General features: G+C 34.3%; 2 protein-coding genes and 1 long non-coding RNA gene across 4 annotated transcripts; all 3 read left to right on the top strand.

Moving 5' to 3' along the window:
* Positions 1–298: 298 nt before the first annotated feature.
* Positions 299–7,221, top strand: LOC132750131 (uncharacterized). The gene is made up of 3 exons (XM_060740071.1): positions 299–1,103; positions 3,561–3,821; positions 5,543–7,221. The coding sequence occupies exons 1-3, from the start codon at positions 902–904 to the stop codon at positions 6,625–6,627; spliced, it is 1,548 nt and encodes a 515-aa protein (XP_060596054.1). The 5' UTR covers positions 299–901; the 3' UTR covers positions 6,628–7,221.
* A 4,557-nt stretch (positions 7,222–11,778) lies between these two features.
* On the top strand, positions 11,779–13,002 carry LOC132750135 (acetylcholine receptor subunit alpha-like). Its single transcript, XM_060740074.1, has one exon. The coding sequence runs from the start codon at positions 11,779–11,781 to the stop codon at positions 13,000–13,002; it is 1,224 nt and encodes a 407-aa protein (XP_060596057.1).
* Positions 13,003–16,898: 3,896 nt separating this feature from the next.
* Positions 16,899–23,551, top strand: LOC132750129 (uncharacterized). Of its 2 annotated transcripts, none has more exons than XR_009628503.1 (5): positions 16,899–17,033; positions 17,749–17,813; positions 18,663–18,754; positions 19,110–19,228; positions 23,393–23,551. It is a non-coding gene; the product is annotated as an uncharacterized LOC132750129 (long non-coding RNA). The 2 variants fall into 2 exon arrangements; XR_009628504.1 differs by having other exon boundaries at positions 16,968–16,986.
* Positions 23,552–25,530: the final 1,979 nt, after the last annotated feature.

Below are 25,530 nucleotides of genomic sequence, written 5' to 3'. Positions count from 1 at the left end.
GCAACTTTTTCACTGTTCACATAGCACAAAATACTATTGTCAATTTATTTCTGAGTGGCCCATCTGATCTGTAAGAAATTAAAATTTTATGTTTAAAGCATTAAATACTTACATGACACGCAATCCTCCTGCGTAAGGTAGCATATCGGTGAAATTGCACCGCCTATTTTGTAAAATTAGTAGAACAAAATAAATATGAAAAACACATTGAACTAATAACTTTTATGTAATTCACTGTGGCAAATAAGAAAACGTATTCTTTTTGCAGCAGTAAGTCTACTGGTATGACAATTTTTAGTACGAAACAACGAATCGTTAACTTTAATTATACAGGATGTTTAATTTATCTTTTCAATCGAGGCAGTGTAGTTGTTATATGTACATGCATAAAAGCGGAAGTTATTATATATAGCAGACGACACGAAACGACCGAACTTGAAAAGTTCAATTTTTAATTGCGGATGTAAAAGGATAACTTAGTGATTCTAAATGAAACAATTTTCGTTTTAAATCGTAAGATGTTACACTTGTTTGCAGATTTAATATTGTGATCTATATGGACTTTAAGGAAAAGGGACGGGCTTTGGATGTGTTTATGGTGTTCTAATGTGTGTTTTTTAATTGGCATTAGTCTGGTCCATTTAATATATCTGTAACGAACATGTTAAATAAAATGATTGTGTTTTAAATGTTTTAATTGCAAAACACGAGTTTATAATAATGGATTTTGTACTTGGATAGCTGCCAGAAATCCGGTTACTAAATACAGAACATATCAACTAACAGACAGTGCGCTTAGCGAATACTTTGACATTATTGTACATGCAATAATATTTAAATAAAGTGATCTAGCTTAAGGGAGTGTGCTATCTTCAATACTGGGATTGGGTTTAAAGGAAGAATGAGTTTTCTTTTAGATTTAGAAAGCTACAACGTAAAGCAAGAAGAATTCTGGCCGCGTCAAGGTCGTGTCATTTTGTCACAGTTTACAGATAAATCTATTATTGTTTATCAAACAACTGAATATCAATCGTCTGGTGGGAATGCAGAAAAATATGGCGCCGTTAATGGCAGCGACGCACGATCAGTGATAGGGATCAAAGGTTAGTTATAAAATATACATGTATTCAATTTTTACCAACCTACCTACACGGCAAATTGACATAGACGGTAGCCTAGCTATAATAACAATAAATTAATTGCTGCGGAAAACATAATATATAACATGCTTAATTAATGTGAAATGTTTTCTTTTCCTGCAGATTTTTGCTGTGCGAAAATTGTCACGTGTAACACGTCTAGAGAAGATTGATATTCCTTAAAGCTACATTAAATAAATTTCATAAAAACAGAAATAGCGACATTTCATTAACAAATTGGGTTTTATAACGACCCCAGATGTTACTTTGGTGTCCTGACAACCAAAATAGGTTTTATAAGCATAAAAAGGGTGCAACCTCATTGTGGCGAAATTGAAAGTACAATTTCAGTTTGCATGAGAAACTCCGCCTTCGGATCATCTGTACATCAATATCAAATCAACAATCATGACTAAAAGAAGCAGTCCTAATTTAACGGTAATTTTCCGCATTGTAACGGATGTTTTCATACAAATTTAATCTTTTTTATGAGATGATTTCTTTTTTCTGCACCGTGAATCTAAAACGGTTAAAGTGTGTTTGCATAAGAAAATCTCATATTTGTTGTGTTCCGGATAGCAGCTATAACACGGTGACGTAGCGCATACAAGAGCTGATTATAGTCTTCATTTACATGTTAAAATTCGTATACGAACTTTAGTGTTACCGTGGGGGTTTCCGTTTAAAATCCTAATTTATGAATAGTATTTGATGAAATTTACAACATTATTGTTAAAAAGGTTAGTGAAACTGTAGAATGCTTGGTTTTTAGACAGACGGCAAAATAATTTTACATATTTATTTAATGTAGCTTTAATGTTTTATTAGAACAGTGGCAGAAATTTAGGATGTTACTAACGGTTAAGGGATATGGTTGGGCTCATCTGAGCTTAATTAATGACTAAATAACTGATAAGATATGCATTATATTTACCATTTCTCATGTTTTTTCAGACACCTTCTCGTTATGTATCTCCTTAATTTTATACTTTGCATGGTCTAGGAAAATGTTTATAACATGTAGATTATTTGATAAATGATGTCATACTGCCCCACAAAAAGTTCATCTTACAATTGAATGTACTGTAGATTTACAAATACAAATATTTCGCACACAAGTGTTATTTAATGTCCTCTTACTATTATTGTCGAAATTGTGAAATCTTGTCCCGGATATTAATATTGTTAGTATGCAGCTGATGACAAAGGTCATGAAAAGCTGATGACCCCATCACCATACACAAAAACAACATCAACAACAAAAACAACAACAACTGCAAAAAAAGTTTTGGATTGCTTTAAACAAAATTGACAAGCAGATTTAAAAAAAATAATAACGTTTTAAACACTCTATTCGTATTAAAACAGATTTTAAACTTTGAACGTTGTTGAAAATCATCAAATTTAAATAGTTAATATTATGCATTTAAGAATTACTTCGCATAATCTTGATATAATATGATTCACTCAAACTAGCAGATATAGTAGGAACAGAATAAAGACAATGGATAGATTATGCTTATTATGTCAATATTCTGAGATTGAAGATAGATATCATTGTATTGTTATATTCAATCCTTACTATAAGTTAAAAATTCGATTAATTAAACGTCCTTTTAAGCAGAGACCTTATAATTATAAATTGTTAGATATGCGGAAGTCATACAATAGATCTGTTCAAAACAATCTTAGCAAATTTATACATTTAGCCAATGTGAAAAGAAATTCATACCCTAGACTATAACAATGTGCATCATATTAACTGTAAGATATTTTATAAGTAAAATGTTTTATAATTCAATTTATACATTATGGTTTTATAAAATAGTTTGAAATTTGTGTATTCTATAGAATATCTAGTTTCATAATCATATTTCATCTGAAGATTGTATAAAATGAATGATATATCATTTTTGTTGTAATAACAAAACGGGACAAAATGTTTTCTCTCTATTAATTTTGATGTATAACGAGATATTTGTAAATGTATAAGTTAGGTAAAAAATATTTTTTCTTTCTTCTTTTGTCATCATGTAATCGGTACGAACTTTCCGAAATCGGTAACACATACTTAATGGGACAATGACTGTGACACTTGAAAATTGTCAAGTACTTTGAAGTGGGAAAAACTTAGTAATTATCTCCATTGTTTCAAACCCAAGTTGTTTAAGTGATGTCTTTCTATGGCGCATATCCATAGCTATAGCGGCCAAAAACTTTTCAAGCATTTTCATAGAGACCCTTAACTCTTAGAATTGTCTCTTATTCTATGGGAGTCATTCATAAAAAAAAACATTTTGGAAAGAAAAGTCACGTAACGAACTTCCTCAGAATGTATGCGTTGGCGGTAGAACTAAAATGCTTTATTTTGTCGCAATTCTTTTTTAACTGGACATTAAATAAATCTTTCTTTCATTACAGAAAATAACTGGAATGCAGTCGGAGCGTCTAGTAAGCGTAAAAAAGACACAGGTGTAGACTCAGATAGAGCAGACGGAAGTAACTCTAATTTGCCAAATTTTTCTGTGAGATTTGAGACAAGTTTTGTGAGGGCGATGTATAACTGTGAATGGGGCAAGGCTTCCGGCTATGGGCGTGTTCTGGCTACGCTGTTGAAACGAGAAGGATTCGAAGAAATACTTCAAGATTACCTCAAAAACATCAAGAGTAAAACTCCCACTGGTAAATAGCTCATGGCTGGTTATATTTGAGCCGCGTCACGACAAAACCAACATAATGGGTTTGCGACCAGCATGGATCCAGACCAGCCTGCGCATCCGCGCAGTCTGATCAGGATCCATGCTGTTCGCTATCAGTTTCTCTACTTGTTATAGGGTTTGTAAGCGAACAGCATGGATCCTGATCAGACTGCGCGGATGCGCAGGCTGGTCTGCATGGATCCATGCTGGTCGCAAACCCATTATGTTGGTTTTGTCGTGACGCGGCTCATTTTTAACAAGTTATTGATAGGTTTCACGAGAATTTCTTTTAACTACTTCTTTACATTTAACTAGGTTTTATTTTCATGTTAAACCAGTATCTTTTTAGCTTCTTCTTGACATTTAAATATTAGCAGGTCTATTTCCACAGAATTCACAATTATTTCACGGACAGGTTACAAGTTTTTTTTTCACAAAGTTTGGAAGTATTTCTTTCAGCTAGTTATTGCCATATAACTATGTCTTTTATAGATTCTACAAGTATTCCTCTGGAAATTTACGAAGTTCTTGACTGGTTTTACAAATACAATTGTTTTTCTTTTAACAGATTATTGACATTTAATAAGTTTTGTTGGTTTGTTTTGGCATATTTAACTATTTTTTTTTCCTTTCGAAATTTTTACCTAGTTTTAACTGGATTTGCAAGTATAAAACTTGTTATTGACATTTTTATAGATCGCAAGTATTTCCATTAGCTGGCTTTTGAAACTTACCTAGTTCTTGACGGGTTTCATAAGTATTTCTTTTAACCCATTACTGCATGAGCATTTTGTGAAAAACGGCTGTTTTCATTGAAAAGTATCCCGTTACAAGTTCAAATTGCAATAAAACTATAAAAACTGCTTTAATACTAATCAAACTTGGCACATATGTTGACTGGACCATTGCCATGGTAACAACATGCTCAGTCTTAAATTTCCTGCCTGGAGATTGCCATGGCAACGAGGGGACATCTCAAAAAGTCATCATTTTGCGTTGATTTTTTCCATCAATATTGATTTCAAAGTGCTGTAACTTCTCAATGGAATGAGATAGAGTCAAAGGCTTTTCAGCGTTTGTTACACGTTACCTTATGATCGACCTGGGGTCATTTTTAGTCTCTAACAAGTCTAAATTTGTTTGGAGATGAGGGGGGCTGCCGCCACCCTTTAAACCCTCCAAACAGAAGGGGTCACATCCCCCTTCTGGCAACCCCCTGATGTATCTTTTGAATAGGGGACGGCGCCGAAAAAATGGCCACAACATTTCTCAAACAAAATCAAGTGTTGGGGGCCTAAATAAGGCAATTTTTCACCATTCGAGACAGCAAAAAGGGGAGGGGTGAAAAAGGTTTCACAAGTATTCCTTTAACTTTAAGCTAGTCTTTGATATACAGGTTTAACACGAGTCTTATTTTTAGCTAGTTTTTGTCATTCAACGAGTTTTATTTTTTACTTTTTCTTCAATGGTTTTACCTGAATTTTAAGATACTTTATGACGCAGTCTCAAGTGTTTTTTTCAGTACTTGAAGGTTGAGCAAGACATTTAATCTTTGTTACAAATACACAACACATTGGCAGAATTAGGTAAACGAGATACTTAAAAACTTTATTCCCATGTTAATACATGAAGTGAAGAAGTTTAGTAATGTATACAGACATTGATGATTTCTTGTTTAAAAGATAACACATTTCATTTTTTTAGGGGACGTTTCAATTGAATGGAAGGCAGATAGGTCTCCTACAGGACATATACTGAACCGATATGTCCCGGAGTTTACCATAAGAGGGAACATTCTGCAACAGTTTTACAGCAAATGGACAATAAGCGTCAAGGACATTACAAAATACGTCGACCACCAACGAAGATTCATCGGATCTGGTCTCCTTAAACGTACATGGACACCAAAAGAAATAGTTTACAGATCTGATTTGTCTGAACAATGTGTAACACTTGACATTGAAAATAATAACCTTCATGATGATGTTGATGATGATGATGTTGATGATGATGATATTAAACAAGGCTGTCCAGAAATTTTAGACATAACCCTTGCAGATTCCTCAGATTTATGGAAAAGCATCAGTGACCCTAGAGAAGCTATTCTATACTTGTACGGCGCTTTTAATCCGATACATTTGGGTCATGTCAACGCCATTTTGGCAGGCAAACGTTGGCTTGAAACTGAAGGAAAATATACGGTATGCGCCACAAGAATAGCGTTGGCGTCGGATCCTAATATTAAGCAGAAAAATGCAAACTCTGGGGATTTATGTATTAAGTTTGAGCACCGTTTGAAACTTTGTGAGCTAGCTTGCAAGGACCATGATTTTATCAAAATCTGCCCTTATCCATTTAACTCACAGTCTACGGTCGGGGAAAAGACACGGAAGGAACTTGATAAACCCGATGCAACATTAGTTCCTCTGATGGGGTCAGATCGAGCGTATCTAAATAAAAGGCGACTAAAGGCCTACAGGGGAGATAACAAATTTGTTTTATGTGTTGGCCGTAAGGGAATGAGCAAAGCAGAACGTGACACATTTGAATGCGCCGAGAAAATCCTTCCAACGCTTTCCTACGATTTCTTCGTCGTTCCAACCGAGTTTAATGAAATAAGTTCCACTAAAGTTCGGCAAAAATTATCACAGATGAAGGGAAATCACTCTGAAGGGAAGCATGGTTCTAAAAACAATTCACTGATTATGAAAGAATTGGTAAAACTCGGATGGATATCAGACAGGGAAGGGGATTATATATGTGAAAACATTAACACTTTGTTTTTCTAAACTTTTTACCTACTGAATTTCTTCAATTAACTTGCACAGTTTCCATTGTTGAAACTTGACGCAAAACCTTATTGTTCTGACCTGAAGTTTTGGCCGAATTGTGGCCCCTAGAAGTTTATCAGAATGCTTGTTTACCATTACTACACGACTGATTAAAAGAACAAACAAACTCTACACGTTACTAAAAATCTCCACTGATGTCAAAAACCTAAAAATATATTATTTAAATTTTCTTGTGCAGATCAATTGTATGGTGGCATATTTCTGCCACCAGATAACCATAAGAGGTTAACTAGTTACGTAACTAGTTAATTTTTTCAATAAATAAAAGATCATAATGGGAAATAAATGCATGTAAGTACCAACTTTTATTATTTTACCAGCTTAATATTAAGTGGTTAACTAGTTACGTAACTAAGTGATTAACTAGTTACGTAACTAGTTAACAACATAACTAACTAGTTAATGAAGATGGTTAACTAGTTACGTAGTATGGTTATCTGGTGGCAGAAATATGCCACCAAACAATTGAGCTACTCAAAACAGAAAGATGTTTAAATGATAATTAAAGAAATATACACAAAAATAAATTGAAAAAAAAACGTATTTTGTTTTATTTTTTACACTATTTAAGTCTGGAAAACGAAGTAAGCGAATGATTTGAAATTTTGCACATAAGTAATTGATCTAGACCTACATCAAAAGGAACTTTAAATCGAACAAATATTTTCAAACCCGTAATGTCAAGAAGAATATTCGAGGCGTCGTCGAGTAGTAGATTCCTTTTTGATTCTCATTTTCTTCACGATTGGACAGTCCAAAATACTATTGTTAACAAAAATGGTTTGTTCTCTTCCAAACGGTGTGATTTTTTTATTTAGTCTGTACCCGCGATGCACGATGGCACGACGGTTAAAACGCAATGGTACGATGGTGAAAACGCGATGATACGATGATGAAAGCGCGATGGTACGATGGTGAAAACGCGATGGTACGATGGTGAAAACACGATGGTACGATGGTGCAAACGCGATGGCACCATCGAACCATCGCGATTTCGCCATCGAACCATCGTGTTTTCATCATCGTGTCATCATACCATCGCGCTTTGTAGGAGCACATTTGTCTCGGAGCACATTTGTCTTACGTAAGACCGATGCGGTCGCATTTGTCCCACATGAGACAAATGGGACCTCAAATGTCTATCCCAAAAAACTCTTTTGTGTGACAAATGTGCTCCGATCAAGTTTTTTAAGGGACAAGAAAGCACATTTGTCTCATGTGTTTTTAAGGGACAAGAAAGCACATTTGTCTCATGTCATTTTTTATAAATTATTTGTCACATATGTCCCCACGGCAGAAATTCATTTTTAGAATCGAGGTTCACCGTTTTACCTCAAGTGTAATCACCAATATGTTTGCTTATGCTTTCTTTATGAAAACCTACAGTGAACTATTAATTATAATATCTCTAATTCAAGAAATTGATTGACTTAACCTGAAGACGTACACTGAAACATACTAAATCCCGTTCACGATGGTACAATGGTGACAGCGCGATGGCACGATGGTACGATGGTGAAAACACAATGGTACGAACGTGAAACAACGATTGTACGATGGTGAAACAACGATTGTACAATGGTGAAACAACTAAGGCTTAATGATGAAAACGTGATGGTACTATGATGAAAGACGATGTTACGATGATGAAAATACGATTGTACGATATGATGAAACTGCGATGGCATGATGATGAAAACGCGATATTATTTTCTCTATCGTCTCGTCGCATCATTGTGATTTCACCATCGTGCCATCGTGTTTTAATCATCGTACCATCGTACCATCTCAATTGCACCTTTGTACCATTGTGCATAGCTGTTCAGGGAGACAAAAATGTTACTTATGTCCAAACGGAACATCATAATCGGTTGATATTGACTGATACAATATCGTGACTCGTTACGCATCTCGCCGAAATCTCGCGTCTCGCGAAATCTCGCGTCTCGCTTTGCATCCCGTTCGTCTACGCGAGACAAGAAATTCCATATCATATACCGCTAAGAAGTACTTATTCCCTTTATAGTCTACATAAAACCACTTAAAGGCCCATTATGCCTGAGAAATGCTTTTATTTGTATTCCTCAAAAGCTTTTCATTTCTGGTATACTTCTTAGCTCCAAAAAGTTACTCATTGGCTAATTAGTTGACGCTGCTGTTTTGCAGTTTATGTTGAAGTGATTTAGTATTTTTATTGAAGTCAAAGTACTACATTGTTTACATTATGCTACTTTTATGACGAATTCTTTCACATTTATCGCGAATTTCTTTGGGTTACAAGCATCTAACTTCCTCAGAAATCATTATTTGAATATTAATAAATTCATACTTGCCATATCTAAACAAGTAAACATTTATTCATTTCTGAAATCTCTTGGTACGGGATATTTCGACATTGCGAGATCTCCTGTTACAATATCGTGCCTCGCTTCGTGTCTCATGGGAATGTCGCGTCTCGCCCGATTCTGAGTGGCCCGATCTTCCATAATTATGGCATTACCCAGATTATTTTAGGAACTCTTGTATGTTGTAAGTGCCTTTTCAATGACGAATCTGAAAGCCGCAATTCTTGGAAAATGACGACTTTTTTACATTTATCTCGATGAAAACGAAATACGTGTGTAATGGTCTTCTTATTTTCTCCATGGATCATTTAAGGGCCTCCGTGGCCAAGTGATTTCCAAAAACCACTTGCCCCTAACCGGGGCGTCGAACTATTCATGCGAGGATCCCGGTCAGGGTCCAAATGCGCAATACATATGCACGTGCGCGCGTAATAGCTATCGCGTGCGCACGAAATAGTATCGCGTGGCCACGGAAAAAGCTATTATGTGCGCACGTTATAAAAAAGAAAATTCTATACCCCTTTATGCCACCGTAGATACCACCTTGTTTTTGCTAAGAATATTGCAAGTGCCATGAATCATCTATTAAACTTTAAGCAACCACAATTGATAAGAATAGACTTGCAGCAAATGTGTTTAGGTTCTGGATGCTGCACTTGTAGAAATTTTCATTGTGACATGCAGAACAGGGATATTCTTTAATTTAATATATGACAGAGGCAGGAAGTTTTTGACTGACCGGAAGTGACCTCAAAACGGTATTATAAATACAGAAAACACAGAACAATGGCTGGTAGCCGGTATACAGATTGACATAATTATTACCTTTTAAGAATTTTATGGAAAAAATGTGAGACAAATGTGCTTCGAGTGTCCTTTCTATTGTGTGTCGAACACATCTGTCTCATTTCCAATTCGTCGCAAATATGAATGTTTACGAACACATCGGTCACACTTCGTGAGACAAATGTGCTCCGAGACAAATGTGCTCCTACAGCGCTTTCACCATCGTACCATCGTGCATCGCGGGTAGGGAAGAAATAAAAAATCACGATTGTCCAAACGAAACACGCACTTCCTCTACTTGATTTCGATGCGTTTAATAAAATAACATAATGATCAATCGAAAGACTAATTATCTATCCGAATATTGACGGAAAAGGCCGAAAAGTGATTGCATAATGATAGTCAATCGGACATCCTCGGCTATTATTCCTAATAACTTAACCGAAGACTGACGGAAAGGGCCGAAAAGATGCGATTGAATGGTTAGTATCTGGTTGTCATTCTGTTTAATATTTGACAAACTATTCTATAATAATGTTTATTTACATGTGCACATGCATAATTGCATATCACTACAAATATACAAACTCATAATATTATTCAATAAATGAATGGAAAAATCGATATGTAAAACACTTTTGTAGATGAGATTTTTATAAATGATTTAAGGAGCTGTTTCAACACATCTTTCAACCCTTTTTTACATAAAATATAACAAATACAAAGTGTGCGTTGGTGCGTGCGTGCGTGTGTGTCTCTATACTTTTCTTTGATTTGATGACGACTAGGTTGTCTGAACCAAAAAAATATTTTTTCTTGGTTAAAAAAATGCCTAAATTGAATGTTTGGCGTTTGATCGGGCTGCGCATTAGAGAAATTATTGGTAACACTAACAATATTTTTTTTTTTGGGGGGGGGGGGGGGGGGCGGCGTTTAATTCCTTTTTTAAAAATAAATAATTACTGTTTAATAATTTCTAGAAATAATCACCCCAAAAAAAATATGATATGTAAGTAAATTAATTAATTGATACAAAAAATACAAAAAGAAATCTAAAATAATAATAATAAATAATAATAATAATAATAATAATAATAATAATAATAATAATAATAATAATAATAATAATAATAATCAAATAATAATAATAATAATATTTGGCCCGAAACCTGATGGGATGTAAAGTGACTGTCCATCTGTGCAGTCGGACCAGGCCCTATACTGCTAGTTGATATTAAAATCACTAAAATCTTTAAATGGACTAATCCAAATTTAAAGCGGTGCAAAGCCCTTTCATAACTTCTGCAAGATAAAATGGTTAAACAATGTCTTATGTTTCCGATTGATTTCATCTGAATATAGCTAATCATTGTAGAGGCTTTTCTTTCAACAAATAATAGATTTTTAATTGTGAACAAAAGGTTATATGAAATAAAATATCAATTAAATTTCCAATACTTTGATTAGATCAAAAAGAAAAGTATTCATTAGTTAAACCAAGTCGTATTAGTGTACAGTATTTAAGGGATGTTACGATCGGTCGAATGGTCTGTGTCCACAAACTGTTTTTTCGCGTGATGCTAATTCGGCATTTTAATTCTTTCTGGCCGGAGTTTTTTAGGAAATAAAGCTTGTGAATTGAACGATTACTTTTCGTGTGCCTGACGTAATACTAGGTCTCGCATGAGAGAGATACAACATGTATATACGTAATAACGTCTTGTTCTGAACATGAACAGTTCAAACTATATAGACAGTTCAATAGTTAGCTTGATTGGGATTTTACGTTCGGAATACTTCCTCCAGCTAAAGGGAATGAAAGTCAAAATTAAAAGAGATTAACAGAGAAAGTTTTGAACGGTTTTATTTTAGTTTAAATTTACACACCAAGTTAAGTAACAATTTCGACCACAAAATGATTAACATTAATATCCAATCATTATTTTTACTGGGAATTATGATCGGTACCATCAAAGCCGAAACGTACGAAGATGTTTCCAATCTTCGATCAACTTTGCTGACGTCATACAATGCTGATATGCTCCCAGTAAATGATCAGACCAGGAGCTTAAACATAAATTTATCTACGATGGTGTTTACAATGCCGGAAGTTGACCCAGTGCTCGGAGCCATAAAGATGGGCATCATGGTCACACAGGAATGGTACGATGAGAGATTAACATGGACACCGTCTGATCATAACGGAACCATGGTGTTCTCCATGAAAGCCGAGAATATCTGGACTCCACCTCTAACTGTTTCCAATCCTGTAACATTCACATTACTAGATACGCCATGGATGCAGGCTACAATCATGTTCAACGGCAAAGTAATGTTTACAGTTGGGGGAATCATACAGTTCTCGTGTTCGTTTTCTATGAAGTTCTGGCCATTTGATAAACATATCTGTACTTTGAATTTATTCCCTTACGGGTATATGGCCAGCAGAGTAACATTCTCTGTACCCGGAACCATCGTTGATACCGGAATTTATTCGGAAAACGGTGAATGGTATTTAGATACGAACTCATTTGACTACGAATTAGGAACCGTTTTTGGTATGAGTGAAATTGTGTATAGCTTTAAGATTGCACGACTCTCGTCATTCTATATGCTAACAGTTATTCTACCAATTAATGGTATTGGAATGCTTACATGTTTGGTATTTCTTCTTCCCTCCGAGTCCGGTGAACGGGTGAGCTACGCAATAACAATTATGTTATCCCTTGCCGTGTTTCTGACGGTCACAGCCGAGGATCTTCCGAAAAATTCCAAGCCAATTCCCATCATTTGTGTATACATTCTGTTTAACTTGATTATATGTATTCTTGGACTTCTATTCGTCGTTTTGAACTTGATTATTTTCAACAGAACTAAAAAAGTGAAGATGGCGGAAATTTACAAATCTATTGTAAGATTTACGAAGAGAAAATCGTTACGGCGTAAAATTAGAGTGGAGCCATTACGTAAAAATTCTACGGCTAAAATAAATGTTAAAAGCAGGGAGCCGGTTAAGGTGTTTGAACATAGAAGAGCAGACGAAGATATTGAATGGAAAGATGTCAGTGATGCGATTGACAAAATCCTTTTCGTTCTATTTGTGGTTGTCACTTACATTCCGTCCATTATAATTCTTATATACACAGTGGCAGCATCTGAATATGTTAGAGGTGAACAATAAAATGCTAATACAAAAGGGAAACAACAATAACGTTTTATTGCATTATAAGGCATCCGGCCCAAAGAACATTCAAAATCGCATCAACTTTAGTTGTAGAGTAATGAGGTAATCAAAAAAAAAAAAAAAGAATTCCGTATGAAACAAAACATCAAAAAAATACAACAACGACAAAAACAACAACAACAAATTAAGTGCCGGATTCTAAAGTCTGTTTCCCAAAACTTTCTGAACAATGTGGATATTGCTCGGCGGATAATGTTCATGAAGCTACATAAACCAATCCCTTAACAGATGTCTTTTTTTTCTGAGTAAATTGCATGCACAACTTAATAAATACTATATTAGTATAAAATATTCATTTATTTTGTGTAAGTCATTTTTATCATAAAGAAAAAACTTTTCATAAAATCTTTGAAATCTGAAATGAAAATTTCTCTTTTTAGCAGTTTTTCGCCTTATTTTGCTATCGCTGTATATTTCATTATCATTAATTTTTAAAAGTCATTGTTCCCACAGGCATCTTCTTGTCATACTTTTGTTATGATTTTTACCGCCATACATTTTAACAACGTATTGTCGATGAACATGTACATGTTTATTCCAAATAAAACCTTTACTCTGTATACATTCGTTAAGTTTAGATTTTTTTTTAAATAAGTGACCTGTTATTAAATAGCTAACAAATGAATATTATTGAAATTTGAAAATCACATAACTACATCCCAACAGCTTAAATCATTCAGACTTCTTGACAGAAAATATAGTTTGTAAATTCTTTTTCATATACATGAGATGACAATGATCATCAGATTAGTAAATGCTTTTAAGTAAATGTATTCTTGTATTTCTTTGTATATCCTTACGCCAACACTGGTAGATTTACTCCACAGTTGTCTAAATTGCATAGCAACAACTAAAATACCCTTGGACTTAAGTGTAAAACTTGTCTTAAATTTTTTATCTGTGGAATAGTCAGCATTTGATTTTGCTAATATACTGTCTGACTGCGGCACTCCGTTCTCGTAAGTCTTCAAACATTTAATTCCCAAACACCCCTTTCCATAACATGAACACTACACACTACCATCAGGAGAGGCACCTAGATGAGGCTAACTTTTGTTTAGCGTTAATCCACTTTCTAAATTAAAAAAAATGTCATTAAGTATACATTTAAGTATAGTGCGATAATTTTGGTATGTATTTCTGGCAAATGCCTCCATATCTAAACCATATTTGGTTGCTGACGTAGAAACGCGTCTATGATTTAATATTTCACTAACTATTGCCGATCTTTCTGTTGTGTCTCGCAAAGTGAAGATACGGTGCATTCTACTTCAGGTGACTCACAAAGCGAACTTTGTGACTGTTTAACAGTCATTTGTTCTAAGTTAGAAACTAATTCAACGAAGAGCTGTTCACTCAAAGAAGAAAGTATTTCGTCTGGTGTCATTTATCTCGTACTCTAAAGAATTAATGCTATCTTCAATAGTTTTCGGGATTTTGGTGCTTTTTTATTTTTGACTTACAAACGAGTAAATATTGCAGCATTAGGCTGGATACATTTTACAATTTAAAATGCAACATGTAGAAATACTCGCGCTAGATTTAGTCAATGGCTGCCTTACATCATCTCCATTTTTTTGCCTCTTGAAATCTCTGCACGACACAGGGTCTTGGTCTGCCTTTCGACTTGACATATCATGACAAAGTGAGCTTGTACTTGCAGTAACATTAAGACCCATTCGGATAGCGGCCTCAACCCTGTAATTAAGCTATGACTGCTGCATGGCTACACGCTTAACAAGCTCTGTAAAGTAAACGGAAAATAATTAGGTTTACATAAAAATTACAAATGTACACCTGTTAATGAAGAATATGACTATTTGAATAACAAAAAAAATCATGTCAATTTTACTGATTGTGCAACATTCCAGCTCCGAAATAACAGGAGAAGAAAGCCCCTCCCCTCTTTTGTTTAACTTTCTAGAAATGTTAATTCTTTCGCGTTTTTTTTACTCTTTTAGTTTTTTATTATATTTGACTGTGTCATGAACCCAAAATCTCGATCAGTATCCAACCAGTCTAAAATGCCTCCTACGGGTTTGCATTCCGACAAATTCCTGCATCCAAGCAATCCCCAATGATCCTCCAATCTCAGATAAATCAAGTAAGTGTAAAGTAATCTTATGAACTTATACTGCCATACAGGTGCACTTGGTTGTGAGGATTTGACCATCTTTTCTCACTGTTTTTTCATTGTGTGTGTTTTGTACCCTGTCGCTGGCTTGGCAACACTTCAGCTACTCCTCAATCCCTGCGTCATAGAACAGAACTGGCTGCACATGTCCACTTATAAAGTACTGGTACCCACCCATAGACTAGTAACATTTCATTTGCTCATTTGAATAAAACTGCTACTTTAATTAAATGAAATAGTTGTAGATATCTGGGTAGCCAATATCTGGCCAGAATTTTGGATCACTTATCCAAGTCTTTTTTGTCAGTAATAAAAGAATCGCTGCAGATTTGGCTAGTCTTTCCAAATAAACAACTAAATCACTTTGTGACAGCCTTTAAGCATATTCATATGTTTTCAGCTGATTAAAATCCTAAGACATGGCCATTTTTAGCATATGTAGAATCCTTTCAACTGAATGTTATACGAACTTTGGCTTCTAACAGTCTTCTGCCCACCACCCCAGAGATGACATGTGATCAGTAATGATATGCAGCGTTTCTTTGAAAGGCGTCTGTTGTCTCCTGCGTGGCGGGAAATTTACCACGGAGCGAAAGTCAGAGATGTCCACAGAAACATGTCAGAAAAGATTAATAGCCTCAAAAATTAAAACATTGCTGATGGGAACATGTTTTTGGCAATGGGGGAAAAAGAGGATATTTAGGTCTCACTCAAAATCCCTGATCACTTAAATATAATAACTTTTGAACCATTCGACTTATAATCGCAAGGTTGATCTAGGCTTGTAAATGACCCCGTAAATTTTTTTGTCAAACTCACAATTACCTTAAACAAGATTTCGTAAAAACGAATAAATATTTCGTAAAAGCGAATTCATTTCGTAAAAACGAATAAATATTTCGTAATTACGAATTATTATTTCGTAATTTCGAATTTTTATTTCGTAATTACGAATTAATATTTCGTAAAAACGAATTAATATTTCGTAATTACGAATTAATATTTCGTAAAAACGAATTAATATTTCGTAAAAACGAATTAATATTTCGTAAAAACGAATAATTATTTCGTAAAAAACGAATTACTATTTCGTAATTACGAATGAATATTTCGTAAAAACGAATTAAATGCCGGGGAAAAAGTGTCGAAAATGTCAGGGGCTCCGTATGTACGAGATAAATAGCTTGGAGTATTTTCGTGAATAGCCTTGCGTAAATTCACGAACATTTTGTAAATGAAATCAATAATTTGCAATGTATATAGGTTCGATTTATAGGTTAATTTTGGGGAGAATGTAACCATCTTAGATCCACGAGACTTTTGGCAGGCACATGTGGTCATAGATACCTATCTTATACTCCCGTATATCCCGCCGGCATGATGTTACATTACTAGACATATTACGTAATAATAGTGTCGTTGCTATGGTTACGGATAGCCGTTCTCCAGCATAAAACAATTATCACCACTGGTCAGTGTAGACTCGCTATAGGTCTACTTACTTTGACTTCTCAAGTATAGAAATATCTTAAATTTAAAATAAAATAATATTCATTTCCGTATATGATTCTTACTATAATAATCGGACAAGAAATGTTGCACAGAATGAAATGTTTTATGTTCAAAACAAAAGTTTAAAGGTAAAACGTTATAAAGTTATGAGAACTTTTTGAACCTTGAGCTATACTATATGTAATGATGCCAAAAGTTCTAAAAATAGACCAGTAATCCTGCAGAGCTCGACCGAGTTTATTTCCTCATTTCCTCGCATATCTTTGTAGATAAAAGTAAATATAAAGTGTTGGATTTATCTTTGAATATATAGAAACTACCGGTATTTATGTATAATATTTTGTACTTCTAGGCTGTATATTTTTGTAAAGCACATATCTTTCATATATTTTAATTGTCCTGGCACGACAAAGACACACTTATAGTTTATTTAATATAATTATTATCAAAATTTCCATCATGTATTCAAGGGCATATTTAGGTCCTATATGTAAATGGGAAAAAAAAATATGTAACAGTTATCAAGTCGAAGTAAATTAGCTTTTAAGTAAATTGAAGTAAACATTTAAAGATAATGAAATTTATTTACTAACTATAGAACTTTTACAGGACTACATGTACAAAAGGCCAATTATAGACGCTACATCAATACATAAATATACATATATATTATACCAGATGATCTACGAAATTTTCTTGGTATCTTATATATGATGACTGCCAATGTTTATATTACAATATTCAATGTATATTTATGCTCACCTCATTGTATTTTCATTGCAATTTCATGTGTGTTGTATAATTGTATTGTGTCGTATTTTGAGCCGAAGGCCTATGTTACAAGAATAAACTTTTTAATGTCCTCCTCGCAGTATTTGCATCTGACAGGTACTCTCTCAAAATTAATGGCATTACTTATAGCATCAACAGTATCATTTCTTTCAAAAAATTACACTTGTCAATAAAGTCAACCTCTCTGCAAATTCTTACTGTACTGCAGTGCTGTAATTTTAATTAATATTCTTCTTTTTTTTCAGCGTTAATTTCATCATGAACGCCGCAACACGTGTTTGTGTAGCAGTGATTGTGCTTTGCCTGCTCGGTAAGAAATTATCTTCGTTATTAACAGAAAAATCGGTACCTAAAGCTGCATACCTCCAGATGAGCTATATATATTTCAAGAAAATCATTCTTGAATAAAATGCTTAGAAAAGTAAAATTTTCAGATCCATGCAATAATTTTCATGTTATGTGCGATTAAGGACTGGATTTCAATATTTATCACTACATGTTTACTGCATGCTTAATGCAGGTACTGTATTTATCACCATATTTCTACTGCGTTACTAACGCAATAAATAATATTTTCGCTTATTTTGGTAGTTTATGTGGATTGTAAGAACTGTTTGCAATGAGTAAATTACTTTGTTTATTTAATTCACAAATATTTTACTTTTAAATACATTTTAAAAGTTTTCATGAATGTTATCATGAATCTGGAGGCATGCAGCTTTAGCAATAAATGAGAGCTAGTGTAGTGCACAAGACTTTTTGGCAAGTAACGGACCGCGTTAACAGTCTTAACTTAACACACGTCTGAAATCGCACATCTGAAATGAATTTATATGAAATTAATAAATAAATAAATTTATTTAATAAATAAACAAGCAAGCAAACAAACAAACAAACAAATAAATAAAATAACTTATTTTCATCGAGTGGTATGAACTATGATAATTGTCATATCACAGTTGGAAAATAAATTCTGTATTTATATATTTACAAAACTTTATTGTTCTTTTTATTACATACCTTTATACATTTTCTCCTTATTTTTGACATTACAATTCGAAAGATTACTTTAATTTTGTCTATGGACTGAATTATGAAGAAAGTAGTCCGGCAAGACACCACTGAAAATACGTTTAAATCATTATTGGTGTCATTTCAGCACAAGCTGCCGACACTGAAGACCAGAGCGCCAGACCGAAAGACAACTTTGATGATATGCACCATTCTTCACATCCATCTTGGAGAGACCAGGTTAGTCTATATTACTGTTTATGTATGCATAATGCTTAGAACTTTTGTTAATTTCTTAAATTTTTTCTTTTTTCTTCAGAACTCCGTCGAGAGTACATGTACGTTTGATTTAGTTTGTAAACGCATTGGGTTTCTTTCATCAATGCTATGTACGTCCGTCCAGTCAGCGACATCAGAAATTGCTGCACTTTTATTAAATTATCTCAAATGAAAATGTACCAAAGAATCGATGTTGACGGGGAGAATATTGTATACAAACAGGGCTACTTTGAGTTATAAGAATTTACCCACGAACGTGTCTAGCTGCTTTAACTTGTGTTCAAATGTTAGGACAATTTATTTCTTTTGATTTCAGATTATGGTGTCTGCCGGAAGTGACGTCAGTACACATTATTTATTGACTTTTGTCCTTACCGTTTTGGCAATGGCACATGTTGCCTTTCGCTAGTTACTGTTGTGGTTCACAATTAAAAGGTTTGGTATAATTTTATAAAGTTTATACATACATTAATACATGATAATAGTTCAAATTCGGTTGATTCGTACTACCGATCTCTCTAACAAATTTGCGCAGACCCTTCGAAGTCGAGCGAACAAAGTTTGACTGTATGTAATCTGTTATGGCCAATGAGATACCTTTTATCGTATTAATTCAAGTTTACTAATTTTAAGCATTTGGGCCTGTGACACCGTACCGGATAGTTACGGAGATTCGAATTTCCGCTTTTTCCCATCGACATCTATTTCTTATCCGATTTTCAATCAGCCGATACTACATGAGAGGACCGCGCGTAAGTCTTGGATTATTCTCCAAAGGACAATAGTACACACTACATACCGAATTATACGTTGTTCAATGTGTTTCATTCATCAATTGCATGTTCCTTGTCCAGTTTTTGTTCATTTTGCATTCGTTAACCAACTTTGGTCTAGGAATTACAGTTTTAATTAATGTATCCACAGTTCAACAGGAGATGTTCCCTACGCTAAACACATTATATAACTAACTATTGATAACTATTTAGTTTGTCATGTGCTTGAAGTTTGTTTCATTCATTTTGATATTCGTAACTCGTAGGTTAAATTTGTAAAATAGTCGTTGATTGTATTGTACCAGTGATCATTTCGCTCTATACACCGAACACGAGCGGATAACGTTCCTCTGTATGACGTCCGTTAAAGTTACCCTGTAACACCGTAGGGAACGTGTTACAGTATCGCGTATTTCGGTTACAGTATAGAATTTTCAAGATGGAGGATTATTTATGGGAAGAGATGTAGGTGATTTTAATTCAGGTCCATACTACAAGTAGTTTAGTTTCTAATAGATGTTTTTGTGCTTTGCTTGTAAGGAACAGAATCCTGTATCTAGTCATATATTTCTTCAAACCCTGCACCGCAGATTTATCTCTGTTTTGTCTCATAAATGTGCAGATTTGAAGGTTTAAAATTTTGAATCGAGAGACCAACGAATTTTTTCCCCATTCCGACATTATTTAAGCATGCCTAAATAAAGTAAATCTACAAAACGTTAGTCCTTTGTGTTTAGAAACGTTTATAAAAGTAAATGACCAGTTGAACCTATTTTCCTGTTGGTAAAATGCGTTTGAAAAAATAAACAATGTTACAGTATAGAGCGAGGTTAATTTTGAAGAGTTACAGCATAGATCTAGCGACTTTGATCCAATTTTGTTACAGTTTATACCCAGATTTCGGTTACAGTTTAGATACTTTCCAAATTTCAAACAAAGTTCGTGTATCCATTTTTTTATGAAATAACTCATACCTTTTTATTTAATACATTCTTGAAAGGTTGTATTACTTTTTTTTTCTTCAGCAGAATAGTTATAGTTTGCTATTTTTCTTACTTTAAGTTTCAGATTGAGACTTTTTGCAGAATAAGTAATGTCCTAAGTAAGGACTGTTTTCACGACAACAACAGTAACTTTTATCGAATTGTATTGAGAGAAGAAAGATTATTGCTTGATTTCATTACACATTATAATAATGCCTATTAGTAATAAAATAGAGAAAAAAGAATCCTTAACAGAAGTCCAACACGGAAAACATGAAAATGTTGCAGGATCAGTTTGATTGAGACTGTTCATGGACGGTAGTGGTAACTGCAAGCTACCGTCCACGTCTCCTAGCACCGGCGTCAGCAGAATTCACATTAAACATGAACTGGTACACTTTAGATTTTGTTAACATCTGTGGATGTGTTCATATGGCGGTTATCATGGAACCTTCAATGTGACACGTTATTGCCATTCTATGAAAAGCGGCATATTACCCCAAGGTTAAAAAATTCGTGTGCCCTAAACGAGAAAACAATGATTGAAACTAAATAAAATGAAATTTTGAGAGGGGATCGGAGGTTATGAAGCCTGCATACCATAGATTAGCTGTCAAAAGACACAATTAACAAGCAGGCAATACCCCAAGAATGATTAAACAGTATTTAAGTGAGCAATATTTCAACCTTAAATTTTATTTCAAGTTGGAATTTCCATCTACCATAATGTATTTTGTAAGTAATTAAAAGGGTTTGTTACGTTTGGCTTTCTTGGATTTTAAGTTTCAACGACACAGAGGTCATGTGAAAACATTCCTGCTTTAGTGTAAAGATCGAAAGACCCACAATTTCTTTGTGAAGCATTTCAGACACGAGCGGGCACCTGACTAAAACCACCGACCTTCCGTAAATTAGCTTGATAGATTCCTCACATACAAAGAATCCCAAGTCATGATTGGATTTCAACTACAGCAGTAAATGAAAGCTAATTTGAAGTCGACGGCCTTATCCGGACTCTGCCACTTTCAGGCTCACTAGAGAAGATATTGTAATTGTCTGACCTTAATTTATACTCTATAACTTTCAATATTATTTTCTTTTTCAGAAACATGAAAACTGCTATACAGAATGTCTGAAATAAGAAAAAACGACTTTTTTAAAATTTAATAATGACAAATAATCGTAAATTCAACAAAGAAGCATTCGAAATGAGGCCATGATCATGATTTGATTTGAATGCTTTTGGTTCGAGACGATAAGGGTCTTTAAACATTGCCTTTTTTCAAAATCTATAATTTGGGTTTTCGTATCCCCGATTGCAAGCGAAACCATTTGAACAACTAATTGGTAGAAGGTCATGTAAATTTAATCACATTTAGTCAAGTAGTTACTAAGGGGATGAGATTGAACACACATGTGTACGACAGACGGACGAATAGCCATCGGGCCAATAAGCTCACAGAGATTTAAAAGTCTATGTAACATTCATACATTTTACCTAGTATATATAGAAAATATCGAAGTCTAAACTGTAAAAGAAATCTGAGTATAAACTGTAACAAAATCGGATAAAAATCGCTAGGTCTATGCTGTAACCCTGCACAAACCACCTCGCTCTATACTGTAACATTGTTTATTTTTTCAAACGCATTTAACGAACAGGAAAATAGGTTCAACTGGTCATTTACTTTTATAAACGTTTCCTAACATAAAGGACTAACGTTTTGCAGATTTACTTTTTCTAGGCAGGCATAAATATTGTCGAAATTGGAGAAAAATGCGTTGGTCTCTCGATTCAAATTTTCAAACTGTCAAATCTGCATATTTATGAGACAATATAACGATAAATCTGCGGTGCAGGGTCTGAAGAAATATATGACTAGATACCGGATTCTGTTCCCTACAAGCAAAGCACAAAACATCTTTTAGAAACAAAACTACTTGTAGTATGGACCTGAATAAAAATCACCTACCTGTCTTCCCAACAAATAATCCTCCATCTTGAAAATTCTATACTGTAACCGAAAAACGCGATACTGTAACACGTTCCCTACGGTGTGTAAGATATGACTGATCCAATAGCAGTGTCAGTTAGTCAAAATGTTGTTTATAGGGCATTATGACGACAGCAGTAATTAAACATGTATATTTTTGCTTGGAAATTTCTTAATATCGCAAGGACAGGACATAAAAAGTAATCCGGACACGGCGGAACACTACCCGAAATCCTTAAATCGGTTTAAAGCAGCACGCGCACGATGAACCAAAATATATAAGAAAAACAAACTTGAGGAAAACGCAGCAAAGATTTTTTTAAAGTAGAAAAATTAAAGATTTTAAAATTATAATTTACATGTTATGTGGTTTTTATGACTAATTTTGCAGTATTTATCACCATATTTCCTCTGCGTGACTAAGGCAAATTGCATATTTGACCCTTTTTTTTTTTTTTTGGTAATTTACGTGAATTTTATGTCCCGTTTGCAATGTGTAAATTATTTTCTTTCTTTGTTCACTTCACAATATTTTAACTTTTAATAGGGTCTTTGAAATTCTATTTGAAAGACCCTGCTTTTAAATACATTTTCAAAATTTTCATGAAAAATTTGCAAGAATCTAGAGGCATGCTGCTTTAATACTTATCGAGGAATTGTAAATTTTTGACAATTCCAGTGACAAAGTAACCTAGTGAAGATGAGATAGAAGTTCGTCTATTGTAATATGCAATAATAATTAAAGACTGTTTTAGCAGAAGTTTGTCAAAAGAGCGGTTAGTTTTCGTACATAAAGAAATTGATACTTTTAATATAATTGTGTATTGATATTTTTCCTCTAATTTTCAGGGCACAATCCAGTCAACAGATAGTCGTTTGATGTAAATTGTTTCGGGATGAGTCGATTTTCTTCAGGGAGCATAAAACACTTTATCACCATATATTCTAACTTAGTTTGTATCGTCTAATATGAATATTGTTAAATAAAATCAGTTTTAGAAAAGAAAATGGGTTATATTTATCACACAATTAAAGGTAACATATTTTTAGTGAGAAGAGCCCAACTCCTTACAATGATTACCTCCCTTGGCAGATTGTACAGAAAATGGGAGACCACTGCGTATGAGATTGATGAAGAACTAAGTAAGCTAGTATGGATGTTGTGACGTTTTTGGTCCGTTGTTCGATATTATATAGGTGGGCGTAGGTTGTGCAATGTTTGTGGTCCGGTTATCATGTATTAAAATTTAATCGAGCAACGTCCAGTGTAAAAAATTCCAAAAACTTGTCACTTAGCTCTTGTGTGGTTGTACGGTAGGTAACTTTCCACCATGTACTTGGAAGTAAACGAACTCTTTACCATGCAGCTATAGAAGTTTTCCAGCCATATTCGAGTTTGCCCATGTGACTATGATGCAACTTGAGCGAAAATGTTATAAAAATTTTCACCAGTGACCTTGACACTAGAGACCCCTTACTCCACAAAAAATACACGGCCATTAAAGGTATTAGGTTAACCATACAAGGTCCTATTTTCAAAGTGAAAAAAAAAGGAATATAACTTGGGAAAATGAATGTCAGAGTTATATAACTTGCCTATATCATGAACTTTCTCTAAATAAGTAAGTGTGGAAATTATGACGCCATAAGTATAGACAGTACTTAAAAAATCCATCTTACCGGTTTAGATTCACGATATTTATTATCAAACTGCTGAAAATGGCAATAATTTGATGAAAAAATTTTGCAATAATTATGTAACTTGCCAGGATCAAGTATATTGTATTGATTAATAAATGTGTAAATTATGAAGCCATTTGTACGAGTAGATTTTAGGAAAAATCCAACATGCCATTTTATTATTTTGATTGTTCCATTTTTTATAACATGACACCAATTTTAGGCTGCCAGGCTCCTAGACTGCCAGCTTTAGGCTATTAGACTGCAAATTTCAGTGCCCTTAAGGTAAAGGCGTTTTTCCATAATCATGCATTTGTATGTGCTTTTGCAAGACCTTTCATAGTGATTTTACTGTATTTTAAATTGTTTCCATATTTATAATATAAGTCACTAACTTTAAGCTACTAGGCTGCCGACTTTAGGCTGTTAGATTGCCAACTTCAGGTTGCAAAGCTGACATCGATAGGCTGTTAAGATGTTAGGCGGCCTCCTCATGATACTAGGCTGCCAACGTTAGGCTTCCAGGGCGTTAGGCAAACTCCTAAGGCCCAGGTCGTCAGCTATTTAGGCTTCCTCTTCCGACTGCGAGACAATTTGCCTCCTCAGTCAACAAGGCCATCAAACTGCCACCTCAGGCAGCCAGACCGTTAGGCTGTCTCTTCTGCCAATTTTACAGACATGATTATACAAAATTATTTACAGAACAATGCCAATTTTGCAGTTTCATACAAAAAGTATACAATTGTATAATTATCAATATTTACTTGCATAATTTCAGCTAAAATCCAACGCAAAACAATATACATTCATGCGACATTTAACGTTAACATTGCGACATTTAACGGCAAATGAGTTTGCGATATTTAGCGGCGGTTGCGACACTTAGCGGCAATGGTGCGACATTTAGCGGCAAGTGCGACATTTATCGGCGTTGCGACATTTAACGGCGCCACATTGACTGCATCAGTTCTTTGAATTTTAGTGTCGGTCGATTGAAATATTTACTTGGAATTAGGCTTCTCCTACTAAAACAGAAGAAAGGGCATTTTAACATATAGTGGAATTCATCGGCAATATCATTTTGATTACATAAAGTGCATTTCCTTTGACCATATTTTACAAAGACTTGCGCCATCTGCCAGTTTGAAAAAGTGTCACAGTTAAATCATATACATACACATGCACAGTAAGTCAACTGGAGTGCAGGCATCAGTTACTCGCACTCCAAATCATTCCCGTTGAGAAATAAAGTTGATTTCTATGGTGGCTGATTTGGAACGTTTTTGTGCGCCGTCTTGTAGCTAGCA

Source organism: Ruditapes philippinarum, unplaced genomic scaffold (assembly GCF_026571515.1).
Source record: "Ruditapes philippinarum isolate M1 unplaced genomic scaffold, ASM2657151v2 ctg4565_1_1_1_1, whole genome shotgun sequence".
Classification (NCBI taxonomy): domain Eukaryota; kingdom Metazoa; phylum Mollusca; class Bivalvia; order Venerida; family Veneridae; genus Ruditapes; species Ruditapes philippinarum.
This window is presented reverse-complemented; position numbering and strand designations above follow the sequence as displayed.